Source organism: Ursus americanus, chromosome 12, assembly GCF_024610735.1.
Source record: "Ursus americanus isolate L20-20 chromosome 12, mUrsAme1.1.p, whole genome shotgun sequence".
NCBI classification, from domain to species: Eukaryota; Metazoa; Chordata; class Mammalia; order Carnivora; family Ursidae; genus Ursus; species Ursus americanus.
The window spans coordinates 11,938,137-11,952,959 of NC_142138.1; the positions used below are offsets into that span (position 1 = coordinate 11,938,137).

General features: G+C 54.4%; 1 protein-coding gene across 11 annotated transcripts in view; it reads left to right on the forward strand.

The window, feature by feature from the left end:
* Nucleotides 1-14,823, forward strand: part of MROH7 (maestro heat like repeat family member 7) — a 61,571-nt gene that overhangs the window by 27,676 nt on the left and 19,072 nt on the right. For 7 of the 11 annotated variants that reach the window (XM_045802256.2, XM_087865907.1, XM_087865906.1 and 4 more), the window contains 10 exons: nt 1,954-2,028; nt 3,572-3,651; nt 3,935-4,064; nt 6,421-6,516; nt 6,972-7,076; nt 7,296-7,431; nt 9,316-9,428; nt 9,811-9,987; nt 10,408-10,562; nt 12,975-13,113. In XM_045802256.2, the coding sequence (XP_045658212.2) occupies nt 1,954-2,028; nt 3,572-3,651; nt 3,935-4,064; nt 6,421-6,516; nt 6,972-7,076; nt 7,296-7,431; nt 9,316-9,428; nt 9,811-9,987; nt 10,408-10,562; nt 12,975-13,113 (1,206 nt within the window). Of the gene's footprint in view, nt 1-1,953; nt 2,048-3,571; nt 3,652-3,934; nt 4,065-6,420; nt 6,517-6,971; nt 7,077-7,295; nt 7,432-9,315; nt 9,429-9,810; nt 9,988-10,407; nt 10,563-12,974; nt 13,114-14,823 lie in introns of all 11 variants that reach the window. The other 4 variants (XM_045802258.2, XM_045802260.2, XM_045802263.2 and 1 more) reach the window with 4 other exon arrangements.

Here is a 14,823-nt window from a genome sequence, read left to right on the forward strand (position 1 = left end):
TTTAGCAGACCACCCTCAAGACTTAGTGGTCTAAATGTTCACTCCACTGGGGGAATAAGGACTGTGGGGCCCAATATCTCATGATTCTGACATTTTTGAAAAATTTTAATTTTTATTTATTTTTACTTGAAGTGTATACAATATTATGTGAATATTATACAATATATTATATTATATATTATACAATATTATAAGTGAATACAGTATTATATTAGTTTCAGGTGTACAACTTAATGATTCCACCTTTAAATACATGACCTGGTGATCACCAGGATAAACCTAGCTACCATCTGTCACCATAAAAAGTTGTTACAATATTAGTGACTATATTCCCTATGTGGTACATTGCATCCCTGTGTCTTAATTATTTTATGATGGGAAATTTGTACCTTTTTAATCCCCTTCTGTTTTGCCCTCTGGCAACACCAGAATGTTTGAACATTCAGAATGAATCTGTTCTGTTTCGTTTTGTTTATTCATTTGTTTTGTTTTTTACGTTCCACATATAAGTGAAATCGCACGGTATTTGTCTTCCTCTGGCTGACTTATTTCACGTAGCACTATACCCTCTGGGTCCATCATGTTGCACGTGGCAAGATCTCATTCTTTTTTATGGCTGAGTAACATTCCATCGTGTGTGTGTGTGTGTGTGTATAGATCTCGCACACCTTCTTTATCTGTTCGTCTATTGATGGACGCTCAGGTTGCTTCCGTGTCTTGGTTATTGTAAATAATGCCGCAGTCAGCATAGTGGTGCCCGCATCTTCTAGAATGAGTGCTTTTGTTTTCTTCAGCTGGATACCCAGAAGCGGGCTTGCTGGATTGTATGACAGTTCCGAAACGGTCTGGGCTCAGCGAGGTGGCTCTTCTGCTCTCTGTGCTGTAGACTGAGGTCACTCGGGAGCAGGGGCTGGAACATCCAAGATGACCCTCATCTTCCACACGGTGTCATCAGTCCATATCTAGCCCGGCTTCCTTGCAGCATGGTGCTTGGGCTCTAGAAAGAAAAGGTGGCCAGTTCCCTTAAAGGCTAGGCCAAGAATTGGCGCATTATCACTTCATGGCATTCTGTTGGTCCAAGCCAGTGGGAAGATGAGCCCCGATTCAAGGGCTCTCTGTCCTCTTGATTGCAGCGGCAAAGAACGTGCAGCCTCTCGAGCCCACCACACTCCATCAGGGCCACTTGCTTTGCTTTCTTCACTACATGAAGTTAGTTTATTTCATGAGTTTTTCTTCTTCTACCTTAAGATAATGAGGACGCATAGATTAGTTGGACATCAGTAAAGGTATTCCCCTCTCTCAGGTGGCAGGATGCCTTCACCTGGGGCGCCTGGGTGGCACAGCGGTTAAGTGTCTGCCTTCGGCTCAGGGCGTGATCCCGGCGTTATGGGATCGAGCCCCACATCAGGCTCCTCTGCTATGAGCCTGCTTCTTCCTCTCCCACTCCCCCTACTTGTGTTCCCTCTCTCGCTGGCTGTCTCTATCTCTGTCAAATAAATAAATAAAATCTTAAAAAAAAAAAAAAAAAGGATGCCTTCACCTGACTTGGATGTGCCCTTAAGAGTGGATACTAGAAAGCCCTTGAAAGGTATTATTAGTCGTGGGATTTCGGCGGGAGGTGTCAGCACCTCTTCCGTCCCATCAGCTCCTGCCTCCTCTTCCTTAAGAGAGGGAGACTGGAGAGGGGGAGTGATTTGCAGTGCCTGAAGTCTGGTCCTCTTCCAAACTCTGCCCTTTAGGGATTATCCAGCCCCTCCCCCGCTGCCACCACAGTCTTCCCCAATCTGCACCCCACCCCAAGTGCCCCCGTGGTTTCTCATTTCTCTGGAGCCAATGCTGGGGGCTGGCAGTTGGGGACGAGTTGGTGGTGGCTGGTGGGGGTGTGTGGGCCATCCCTGAGGATGGGGGTCAGTGTGGCTCTCACTCTGTGGCTTTGCCCTCTCTGCCTCCAAGGTGGAGAATGCCATCGCCCCCCAGAAGTGCCAGGAAGGGGAAGGAGAGAAGAAGACCATGATGAAGAAGATGATGGTGTGGGAACCCCGTGCGGGTCTGTGGCATTGGGTGGGGAGGAGGTGGGAGTCCCAGTCCACCCCCTGATGAGACAAGGCTTGAGACGGGAGGAGGACAGAGGAGAAGGCAGGATGCTTGGACGTGAGCCTCGGTCCACCTCTAACTGCCCTCCAGCCCCCTGCGGGAGCTCGGCAAGCTATTTTCGTTCTGTGAGCCTGGCTCTTCTCATCTCCTCAGTACCTGTGATAATGCCTGGGCATGGGCTCGCTTATTGGGAGGATGCAAGCCAGTGGTGAGATCACTGTAGAACCCTCGCCCCTGGGAGCAGTCGTTATTATTTAATACATTCTTTCCCCCAGAGATTGCTCCTGGTGGGAAACTTCCAAGAGTTTCCTTACCTTTTTGCAAAATACATTCACTTCTCAGTTATCTACTGGAATGGTTTGGGCCACTGAAGACCCCAAAATTGTATTTAGCTTTGGGTCCCTTAAAGAGATCAAATCCTTGCCCTTGATAATTTAACAAACATTAATTGAGTACCTATTGTGTGTAGATGGGAGATCAAAAGTGAGAAGTAATTAGGACATTTTGCTTTTATTTTGTATTTATTTATTTTGAAGATTTTATTTATTTGAGGGAGCCAGTGAGCGAGCATGAGCAGGGGAGGGGCAGAGTGAGAGGGAGAAGCAGACCCCGCTCAGCAGGAAGCCCAATGCTGGGGCTCAGATCCCAGGATCCCAGGATCAGGGCCCAAGCTGAAGGCAGATGCTTAACCGATGAGCCACCCAGGCGCCCCTATTTTCTTTTTTTTAAGATTTTATTTATTTATGTGACAGAGAGACAGCCAGTGAGAGAGGGAACACAAGCAGGGGGAGTGGGAGAGGAAGAAGCAGGCTCATAGCGGAGGAGCCCGATGTGGGACTCGATCCCCGTACGCCGGGATCACACCCTGAGCCAAAGGCAGACGCTTTAACGACTGCGCTACCCAGGCGCCCTGTCCCTATTTTTTATTTTTAAAGATTTTATTTATTTATTTGAGAGAGAGAGAGAGAGAGAGAGAGAGTGAGCTCACAAGCTGAGGGAGGCGCAGAGGGAGAGAGACAAGCAGACTCTGCACTGAGCAGGGAGCCCAACGCAGGGCTCGATCCCAGGACCCTGAGATCATGACCTGAGCCGAAGGCAGACGTTTAACTGACTGAGCCACCCAGGGGTCCTTAGGACATTTTAAAAGGAATTCACGTGGACCCCCTTCAAGATCCATTCATGGCGTTTTGGGTGGGCAGTCCATGGTTTAAATACACCTGCTTACTGCAAGGCCGCTGAAGCCGGGTCTTGCTGGGCCCTGTGTGTGGGGTGCGGCTGGCTAAGGTGTGGGATGTGTTTGGTGGCCTTGAATGGAGCTCAGGACAGGGTTTGAGCCATGAGCTGGCTCCCCCACTGGAGGCCTGCATGGTGTGGAGGCGGGGAGTTCCGTCCAGGCTGAGGGGCTGCCGCGGCCTGCGCCCTCTGCGGAACGGTGGCCTTGCCCCCCTCACTGGCCCCTCTGTGGTCCCCTGTCCAGAGGCAGATCCAGGAGGAGCCACTGGATTCCCTCTCAAGCACCGTCCGCTGGCAGGCCATGGAGACCCTGACCCAGCTGAGGTGTCCACAGCCCTCTCCCTGACCCCCCGCCCTCTCCCCTCTTGCCTGGGCTCCACCTGTCTCTTCTGGTGCTTGTCCTCAGTGCCCCACCCACTCCTGTGCCTTTTCCTCTCCCCCCCGCCCCATCCTCCACACCCACTTGCCCCCTCCCCACCTCATCTTGCTCAGGCCATGCCCAAGCCCCCAGCTAGGCGCCCTCCTCCCAGCCCTGCATCCTTAGCTGCCTGCCACCGGCCACAGGCCCCCTCCCTCACTGCGTGCCCTTGCTTTGTGTCTCCGCCAGTCACACCCAGCCCGCCCTGGGTGGGCAAGAAAGATCAGAGCTGGTGAACACGTGCGTGAAGAGTGTGTTCTCCCTCCCCTCTGTGCAGGCCATGCAGGAGAAAGACGAAGCCAAGGCTGAGACCATACAGGTGAGTCGTCAGGGCTGTCAGTGTCCTTAGAGTAAGGTGCATTTCTGATCTCCCAGTGGGGAGAAAAGGAGCGTTCCAGAAGATGGATGTAAATCTTCACACTCCTACTCAAGCCGCATGACCTCACCTCTCATGGCCTGAGCAGGCACTTGATAAATATTTGGTGAATGAGTGAATCTTCGAAATAAGGGATTGCTCATTTGGGGTGCTCTGTCCCCTTGTGGGTCTTGCCCTAAGAGAGGGATGCGAGCATGTGTTGGCCCGTGGAGGTGGCAGGGATTGGGGGAGGAGGGCTGAGGACTGGGTGAGCTGGGGTGAGGCCTAGCTGGGGGGAGGGTAGAACGTCAAGGGGCTCCTGTGAGCATCTTCCAACCTTGGTGGGTGGTCCCGGAAGTGGGTAGAGGTGACCCTTAGTGCAGGATGTAGGGTCAGTGGGGGAGGTTCAGGGAGAGGAGTTTCCGCCCAGAGGGAGGCACATTCATTCATCCTTTCATTCAGCAAATACGCACAGTGCCCGCTCCAAAACATCAGGGGCCGGGGGTACAGTAGAGGGAGGGCAGCGGGGAGATGGACATTGTCAAAGAATCATATGAATAAATGCACGTTTGTAGCAGTGGTAAATGTTGCAAGCCAGAAGTACTTGGGGCTATAAAGAGCCTAGGATGGATGTCCTGCCCTAGGTGGGGGTGAGGGGTCATGATGCTGCAGCTGAGAGGTTAAAGAAGAATTAGTTAGCTGGTGGGGGGGGGGGTGGCAGAAAGAAGGGCATGCCAGGCAGAGGGAACAGTCTATTCAATGGCTTGAGGACAATGGGAACAAGGTGACTGCAAGAATGACAAGGGAGCCATGTGGCCGGAGCCCAGTGGTTGAGGCAAGAGTGCTGGGAAGCGAGGCTAGAGGGCAGTGGGGGCCAGACCACACTGGCAGCAGGAGGGCTCTGGGTCCCAGGAGGTGGTGCACTGAGACAAGACCCAAAGGAAAGGTGGGGGAATCCCTGCTGCCTGGGAAGAGACCAGGCAGCCCTCTTGCAGTACCAGGCCCAGACAGCAGAGGTCAGTGCTGAGCAGTGATGTACCCTGGATGGAGGGGAAGGGGAGGGAGTTGCCAAATGGGGCCGGCTTGGTGGTTGTGGGGTAACCTTGGTGTGCACAGAATGGGGAAGCCTGGACAAGGACAACCTGGGAGACAGACAGATGTGACGAGCTGGCAGAAGGAAAGGAGGCAGGGGACAGAGGGTCTTCCCAGAGTGGCTCAAACCCTCTCTTCAGCCTTATGTGTATGTAATGCCTGCACCTTCCTAAGACCATTCTGGGACTGTGGTGTGGCTAAGGGAGAGGGAACCTGGGCAGGGGAGACGTGGCTCCCTGCAGGGGCAACTTGGAAAATCTATTTGGGTCTAGGGGTAGCAAGCAAAGAAAGCATCAGAGAACTTCCCAGAGACAATAATAAAAGGAAGGCTGGCCCTCCCGTTCATCAGGCTCTTACAGCTCTAGTGCCGTTGTCCCACCCATCCTCTCATTTGTTCCTCATGACTCAAAATCACCTTGTCCTGTGAGCTTGGACAAGTGAGTCCTCATTTGCAAAATGAGAAAAACACTTTGAGGGGCGCCTGGGTGGCTCAGTCGTTGGGTGTCTGCCTTCGGCTCAGGGCGTGATCCTGGTATTATGGGATCGAGCCCCACATCAGGCTTCTCTGCTGGGAGCCTGCTTCTTCCTCTCCCACTCCCCCTGCTTGTGTTCCCTGTCTCTCTGGCTGTCTCTCTGTCTGTCAAATAAATAAATAAAATCTTAAAAAAAAAAAAAAGAAAAACACTTTGAGGACAAAGTGATATGGTTGTGCAAATCACCAGGCACTGACCTGGCCCATGGTAGATCCTTAGTCAATGTCGGGGCTCCTCTTCCTCCTCCTTTAACGTAGGACTGCAGGGATAATAATCACCAATTTCCTTTTTTTTTTTTTTTAAAGATTTTTAAAATTTATTTGAGAGAGAGAGTGAGAGTGGGAGGGCCACAGGGAAGGAGAGAATCCCAAGCAGACACCGCGCTGAGCACAGAGCCCAATGCCGGGGTCAGTCCCAAGACCCTGAGATCATGACCTGAGCCAAAACCAAGAGTCCGACGCTTAACGGACTCGGCCACCCAGGCACTGCACCGATTTGTTAATAAGGAAACTGTAACCCATGGCGGGGAGCGGGGAGTAATTTGTCCACTATCACACCTCAAGTTAGTCTCCGAGGAGGGGCAGGAAAGCAGCTCCCGTGGGCCGAGTGCCCCTCCTCCCCTGATCCATAGTCGGGGTTGCAGGCTGGGTCTGCTCCAGAGCCTCCTAGCGGCTTGGTCCTCCTCCTGTCCACAGACACTTTACCGTCAGACCCTGGAAGCCCTGCAGACACTGCTCAAAGCCCTCTTTGTGGAGGACCCCACTCCCGCTGGACTGAAGAGCATCTTGGAGGTGTGGGGGCAGGGAGGAGAGCAAGGGCAGAGGGGAAAGGAGAACGGGCCCCGGAGCGGTGGGGAGGCTGTGCCCAGAAGGAGTGGTTTGAGTTCTGGATGTCACCTTGTGCTAGCGGTCTGCCTCCGGGGCCCTCTTACAGGCCCTGTTGCAAACTCGGGCCCGTCACTCTCCCTGTGCCCCGTGCTCCTGTTCTAGCAGCCGCCATAGCTTTGCCTTCTCCGTTCTCATCCCTCCCTCTCTCGTCTATCCTCATGACTCTCCAGCTATCATCTCTCTCCTCGCTGACTTTCATCCTCCCACTGGTCTTCCAGTCCTAGCCTCAGCTTCTGGACCCCATGTCTCCCTATGCTCCCGGAGGAGGAGGGGGGCAGTGGACAGTTGCCTCTATGTCCTCCTGGAAGCTTCCTGCTGACTGGTGAAGGCTGACCTGAGTCTCGCCCTTGTCCTCACAGCCCCTGGGGCCCTGGATGAACTCCGGGAAGGCCCATGAGCGAGCACGGGCTGTGAACAGCAATGTCTCTGTGTTGAACCACACGCTTCTGACTCTGCCTTTCCTTGTGAGTGGTCCCTGGGAGGGGAGGACACTCTCGGGGAGAATCATCTTGGCTCTAAGGGAGCCGGTGCATCTGTCCCGAGGTTCCCAGGTGGCCCTTGTCATTTTCAGAGGCGCTCCTATCAGGGCCAGACCATCCAGCTCTGTTCACTAATTACGTAAGAGTATTGCATAATAGTATTGAACCTATAAGACTCGGTCCCTGAAGTTATGACACAAACAGATGTCGTCGGGCTTCCCGGCGCTGGGGCTTCTGCTGGGGAGGCTCATCCTTCGCATCGGGGATCCTGACGAGGAGATTGGCCGGGAGGCTCTGGACGGCATCATCATCCTCTACACCATCCTGGAGCTCCCAAAACGTAAGTCCTTCGGGGTGCCTCAGAGGCAAGACGTCTAGCGGGGGCTCAGCCTGGGGATCGGCTGGAGCCTTGGCAGCAAGGCACGGGGAGAAGCTGGAGGAGGCCACCACAGGGGCTGACGGGGTCTGCAGAAGCCCACAGTCCCCACAGACCCAGAGCACAGAGGCTACAAACAAACCTATTTTGATTGAAGCCGTCCTGCTCTCTGAGCCCCTCCTCGTCCTTCCAAGCGTAATCTGTGGCTCCCATTGTCACATTCTTACGATGGCACCGTGCAGACGTGGGCATGGTAGCCTTCATGTGCCGAGCGCAGGGCAAGGCTGTGTCTTCGTCACCACTGCATTCCCACGGTCTAGCCCTGGGCCTGGGCACATGGTGGGTGCTCAGTGGATGTTTACTGAGTGAATGAACAAAGAACAGGTCCCACGTTAGAATCGGAGTGGCTACAACCTGTAGACCCAGGTTAGGGAGCTGGGGATGTGAAATGGGCTGACCCAGTCACCGGGCTGGTGTCCGACCTCAGTGGCTACCTGCCCCCTTCCTTTCTCCATGATCCCAACCACCGGCCTTTGCATGTTGTGTGAACTTCCCCGGAGCCAGAGTGACCTGGCAATCTGAAATCACAGTTAACTGGCTATCCTGTATTTTACCTGGTGACCCCAGACCCACACTCTCAAGGGTGAAGTGGTTGTCCAGGCCCCCTGAGTATAGGGAGCAGCAAAGCTGGGCTATGAACTTGGGTCTTTCTGATTCCAGGTCTCAAACTTCTTTCCTTTACAAATAACCCACCCACTGGGTCCATAAGGTCCCTCTGCCTCGATGGGCCTTTCTTGTGTTTATATCTTATATACCCCCAGGGAACCAGGTAGGACCCAGGCCACGTCTCAGTAAGGCCTTAGGAAATGAGCCTGAAATGTGTTTCCTTCAACAGAAAGCATGAAGCCACCTTGTGCCAGGTCTAGTCTAGGCACTGAAAACACAGCGATGCAGTCCAATAATCCTCCCTGTTGCGCTGCCCTTCTCGTTGTCAGGAGACCATGAACAAAATAAACAAGTGATACGTGTAGTGAAGTCAGATAACGATGAGCACTAAAGAAAACACATCAGAAAAGGGGCTTTGGGAAGGCCAGGGTAGGGGGATTGCAATTCAAAGAGAATCACCACATACCTACGGCCGAAATCAAACCGACAGCTCACTGGTGGGACATGGAGCCACTGGAACGCTCGTGCGCTGCGGGTGGGCACATAGTGGGTCCGACTGAAAACCATTTGGCAGCATCCCCTGAAGCCAAAGCTACAACTACCCTAGGACCCAACAGGTACACTCCTGGCTACATACCTAACAAATGGGTACGTATGTTCACCGAAAGGCACGGACTAGGCATACCAGAATGTTCGTAGCGGCACCAATAGCTGGACACGCCCCAGATGTCCATCAGAAGTAGGCGAGAGAAATAAACTGTAGAGTATTCACCCCACGGGAAATGAGGCAGCACCACGGACCAACGAGCTGACGCTCCTTGCAACAGCGTGGATGGCTCTCACCGCATGATGTCGGGGGAAAGCCAGGCACGTGGGAGAACACAGGAGAACATGCCACATGGCGTCCAACGGCGAGAAATCCAGCCTGTGGGTTTAGGAGTCAGAACAGTGGTTACCTGAGTGGGGGGGGGGGCAGGGGATGGGAAGGAGAGCGAAGAGGGGCCTCTGGGGTGCCGATCGTGTTCTGTTGCTTGACCTGGGTGCTGGTTACCTGGATGTGTTCACTCCGTAAAATCGTACCAAGCTGGTTATCTATGATTAGTGTACTTCCGACATCTATGTGTAACAAAAAGTTTTAAAAAAAAAGGGTGGTCGGGGCTCACTGAGGCTTTCTTCTTGCAGGAACCAGAGATAAGGAAGAGACCAATAAGGAGGAGCTGTACGAGAGCAATAAGCGATTCCTGGGGCCCTACAACCCTGTCAGCCCATGCCAGAATATTCTGCGTGTGATCGCGGTGACTGCCCGCTGCCCACCAGCTCTGGGCCTTCCTGGGAACGGGGGAGAGGGGCAGTGCCAGCCCACCCCAATGTCTTCTCCCCCTCTTCCATCTTTCCAGGCTCAAGTCCCCTTTAAGGAAGCCTTCCCCAACCACACGGGGCCCACCCTGAGTGCCCCCTCCTGCTCTGGTCCGTGCCTAAAAGCATGTTATTCCATTCTGGGGGCAGGGGCTATGTCTCCCCTTCTTTTGTAGCTCCTGCCCAAAGGCTTGGATACCCACAGAGTCTGCACAGCCTGCCCTGCTGCCCTCCGCGTGTATCTGGTGGGGACTGTGCATGTGTGTGTGGCTCGCTTGGGGTCCATCCGTGGGTATCAGTATCTCTGTGCCTTTGTTCCAGGAGTTTGGAGACTTCCTGGGGCCTCAGCAGGTAAAGGACTTGTTGCTAGCAGCCCTGGAAGGCTTGAAAGGCAGCTCGGAGGCCCGGGGGAAGGACTCCGGGGAGATGATGCAGCTGGCCTCAGAGGTCACACTCAGCTCGGTACTGGAATGGTACCGCCACAGGGTGCTGGAGGTGGTAAGCTCCCTGGGGGCAGGGGCTGAGCCAAGAGACCCCACAGGGCCTGCTCAGCCCTGGGGACCAGCCATCTGGCAGTGGCAGGGTGGGGGGTGCGGGAACCCCTGAGCACTGGGGACAGGGCAGGGGTGGTGGTGGCTGAATTTTAGGTCCCTCCCACTTACAGGGGAGAAAGAACTCACTTACTGATCTGGTGGGGGGTGGGGAAGGCAGTGAGGACAACTGGCTGTCTCCCAGGGAAGGAATGCTGCTCCCCTCCTCCCCATCTCTCTCCTGTTGCCTTCCTCTCTCTCTCTCTCCTCTCCCCTACCCCTTATCCTGTCACCCCCACGTCCTTCCTCCTCCCCTCTCCCTGCTCTCCCCATGCCTGGGCTTCACCCGGCTGCCTGGCCACTCACGGCTGCTCTGGCTGTGCCCCAGATCCCAGAAATCATGCAGGGCATCTACGCGCAGCTGAACCACATCCAGGAGCCGCGGGCCCGCGAGGTGGCCCTGCTGCCCATCTCCCTCTTGGCCAGCTCCTTCATGACCGAGGTGGTTGTGGCCCTGCTCACGTGCCCCCTCCCGCTGGACAGGTACCAACTGAGGGGCTCCCGCCACCACACCTCAGAGGGTTGGAGCAGCCCCCATCCTGGGCTGGGAGCCTGTCCTCCCACCCAGAGCAGGCCCTGGCCCTCAAAGCTGGCCCCTTCTCCATATGATCTGTGGTGCTTATGACAACCATCAGGCACTTCCGACCCACTGCTGGATGTCCGTGCCGAGCACGGACACCTTCTCTCCTTAGTACAACCCCACTCTGCAGGTAGGGAAGCTGAGGGGAAGTTCCCTGTCCTCGGCACCCAGTGGGCAAGCAACAGCATGAGGTCCTAAACTCAGATTTGACCAACTCCAAGCCCAGAGCTCTAAGGATGCCATAGAAAGGAGGCCTGAGTGTCGGTCCTGACTCTGCCTCTAGCTGCTGTGTGGTTTGGGGAGTTCACTTGCCCTCTCTGGGCTTCATTTTCCCCCAGAGGCAAAAGGGGGAAATACTCCCTGCATGATTCCCACTCCAGATGGCTTGTGGTGACAAGCAGTGTAACCAGCTGGGCTGAGTGTGTGCCCAGGGCCAGACCGTGCAGGGGAATGCTCCCTGCTCTCGGCCTTCGGGGAGCTCGTGGTCTGATGGGGGCAGAGGGCACTGTGGCCAGAGAGCCCAGACTGACTGCTCCAGCTTCCCAGCCCAGGAAACACTCCCACACCTTTGAATGAACAGAACAAGGCAGCAAGTGTGCAGCCCACGCCCTAAGATAGTGAGCGCGTGCAGAATTGTGCCGAGCTGTGCTTCTAGTGGGGACAGTTGGCATCATTCGTGGAGGCCAGGGAGACCGGCTAGGAAGGTGAGGGCCAGGGGGCCATGTCCCTGTGCTCCCACCTGGAAGAATTTCACCCTTTCTGGCCACACTCTCCCCCCCCCAGGGGGTTTCTTCTTGGAATCACCAACCTTCAGAGTCAAAAGACTGGCAGGGCCACATCTGACAGTGGAGTTGCTGAGCATGTAAGACAGAGCAGTGTCGGGGGCTCCTCCGCCCAGGCGTCCTTGCAGCAGCCCGTGGAACAGGCCAGACAGAGCTGGGACGAGATGTGAGGAGGCCCGGCTCTCAGGTGCCACGCCGGTGCTAGCCTGAGCCCGAGACAGATGGCCTCCTTCCATCTTGTGCCCTGGATGCCTCACGCGCCTCACCCTGGTCTTGCCTCTGGGCCTAAGAGCTGGACCCTTGGGCCTCCCCGGGGAAAGGGGTAGGAGCTGCCCTGGCTGAAAGGGCTCCTAAGAACTGCTCTCTCTTACAAAAGATCTATAGACTTCGCTTCTGGGGTCCCCACGGGGACAAGCCAAGTCCCAAGAGTCACTGCTCCGTGGGAAGCTCAACATTACAGCCTCTTTGGTTCTTACAGTTAATTTATAGTTCCTCCCAGCCCAGATGCAATGTACCAATTGGGTCATTTTCACCATAAGCAATGTTGCCTAGCAACATAGTTGACATACTATCTTTATCAGGTTTCCAGGGGAACAGAGCTAGGAAGTTAATGGAAGGTTCAAATGCTCATGCGGAAGGGGAAAGGGGTTCCGTTAACCCTCTCGTGCACCACTGGCTTTCAGCTCCCCACAATCGATAGGAATGCCCACAGGCTGGTGCTGGCTGGCCTAGAGGCTTTCCCCTGCCTGGAGTACTGCCTTGTAAGGAGACAGGTGCAGGCACGCCTTGATATTATGTGACCAATGCAAGGTCCAGGGCCCAAGGGGCCCCCTGGCATAGAGGAATGACCATTGGCTTTGAAGACACCAGACCTGGTCACTTCCTTTTTTTTTTTTTAAAGATTTTATTTATTTATTTGACAAAGAGAGACAGCCAGCGAGAGAGGGAACACAAGCAGGGGGAGTGGGAGAGGAAGAAGCTGGCTCATAGCGGAGGAGCCTGATGTGGGGCTCGATCCCACAACGCCGGGATCACGCCCTGAGCCGAAGGCAGACACTTAAGGCCTGAGCCACCCAGGCGCCCCAGACCTGGTCACTTCCTGACTCGGCTGCTCATTAGCTGTGATGTCTTGGACTAATGATTTCACCTTTCTGAGCCCCAACTCCGCATCTGTAATATGGGAGTAACAACCCACCTTGAGGGCCATTTAAGAATTCAGTGAACTTGAATGTCTCGACTATCTTGTTTACATCTATATACCCAGAGATTTGCCTGGTGCCTGGGGTACAGCAGATGCTCCGTATTTGCCACATAAATTGTGTATAAAGCACTTGGCGTGATACTGGGAAATAGGGTTTTCAATCATCGTTAGCCCCCTGCCTCTTAGAGAGTGTTTTCTGGACCATTCCTCGCTGGCACACCCATGGATACCATTTTGATGGCATCTTCCCTTCTCCTTCCCCAAACCACTGGGAGGCAGGGTGGGCAGAGCACCCTGGTCCCCACTAACCATCTCCACCCCCGACCCCCCAGCAACGGCGCAGAGATGTGGAGGCAGCTGATACTGCGCAAGCCCAGCTGTGACGTCCGAGACCTCCTGGACCTGCTCCTGACCAGCCTGAAGGAGAAGCCCTTCACCAAGAAGGGCCGGGCCTCCATCGTGCCCCTAGCGGTGAGCACCCGCTTCGCCTACCCCATGGCCGCGGGGTCCTGCGCTCCCCGCCGCTCCCCTCCTGCCGAGCTGGGCACGTCCCGCTCCCGGTGCCCCGCTCGGGTGGCTTGGGCAGGTCGGTCTCCGGCTCCTGTTTGTGACCCACTGGCCGGCACAGTGCTGCTGCTCACAGGGAGGGCGGCGGCCCGGGAGGGGGGCCTCACAGACCTGCCTCTGAGAACTGGTTTTGCTACCGGTACTCATTTGGGACCCGAGCAAGTGACTTCTCCTCTGCATCTGTACCGGGAATGATAATGAGGAAGTCTGCCTTCTGTGGTGGTCATGCAGGTAAAATGCCGTAACGCATTCACTGATTAGTGACGTCACATGCTTGCTGCCAGGCTCCGAGCTCAGCCCTGGGAGCACAGAGGGAAAGGTGGCTCTGACGGCAGGAAGGGGACTGGGTAGGGGGACAGATTGCTCTCTGCCTCTGCCATTGTCACCCTGGTCCTAGCCAGCTGGATAATACCCCTGCTTATTTCTCTGCTTCCACCCCAGCCCCTCCAATCTGTACCACAGCCAAAAAATCTTTGAGAATGCACATCTGCTCTTCTCAATCCCCTCAATGGCTTCCCATTGCCCTTGAGAATAACACAGTGTTCCTACCTGTGTTGCAAGGCCCTGTGCGCCACTCAGGCCTTGCCATACTCCATGGTCCCTCTTACTCGCATGGCTCCAGCCTTGTTCTTTGTCAGAAATTCATGCACACCATGCTGTCTCTGTCACAGGGCCTTTGCACATGCTGTTACCGCTCCTGAACTGCTCTCCGCTAACCTAACTTCTGCTCATCCCTCAGTTCTCAATTCAAGCATCAGCTCCTCAGGGAAGCCCTCCCTTATCTCCCTGACATCATCAAATCTATGCATATTACACTTCGCTTCACATACTTTATCTTCGAGGAGTTTACCCCAATTGTGATTTGATGTGTGGGGTCTCTTGAGTAATCTGTGAGATGCATGAATTCAGTGCCCGAGCCTCTTTTGCTCACCGTGATATCCCCAATGGCTGACATACACCTGGCACATAGTAGATGCTCAAAAAAAGTTTCGTTGGACTGATTTATTTATTCAACAACATTAATTGAGCACCTACTATGTGCCAGGCACACTCATGAATTCTGGGGATTCAGTAGAGAGCAAGACATTCTGTTGGAGGGAAGGGAAGGTGGTAACCCCTTTACAGAGAAGGACGCCGCTGCGCGGTCACATCCCAGGTCTTTGCCAAGGTCACAGAGCTAGTGAGTGGTGGGGCCAGGGCTCAAGCCCAGATCTCCCACCTCTGAATCCTGTGCTTCCCCACCGGGTCTCTCTGCCTCTCTCCCCCAGCACTGAGGTCTACGAATAAGGCATGAGCCTCCATTCCTTCCCTGATTCGGTCATTCAGCCTCTCCTCTCTTAGTGTGTGTTAGTGTATTCTTGAGTCACTCATTTGTGCCTTTGTTCAAGCATAGTTTGAGCATGGATACAGCCCAGACTAATTTTTATATCATGATGTTGATAAACAACGTGAGCAAGATTGAGCCAAGAGCAGAGCCCAATGGCACATCACTAGAGACTTTTCTCTGCAGCGCAGACCGTGCTCTTTGGACGCAATCGTTATCTTTGGTCTACTGAGAAACGTAAAGGCTTTGAGTCTGAGGTTCATCTTAGCTCTGCCACTGCCTCGCTATAG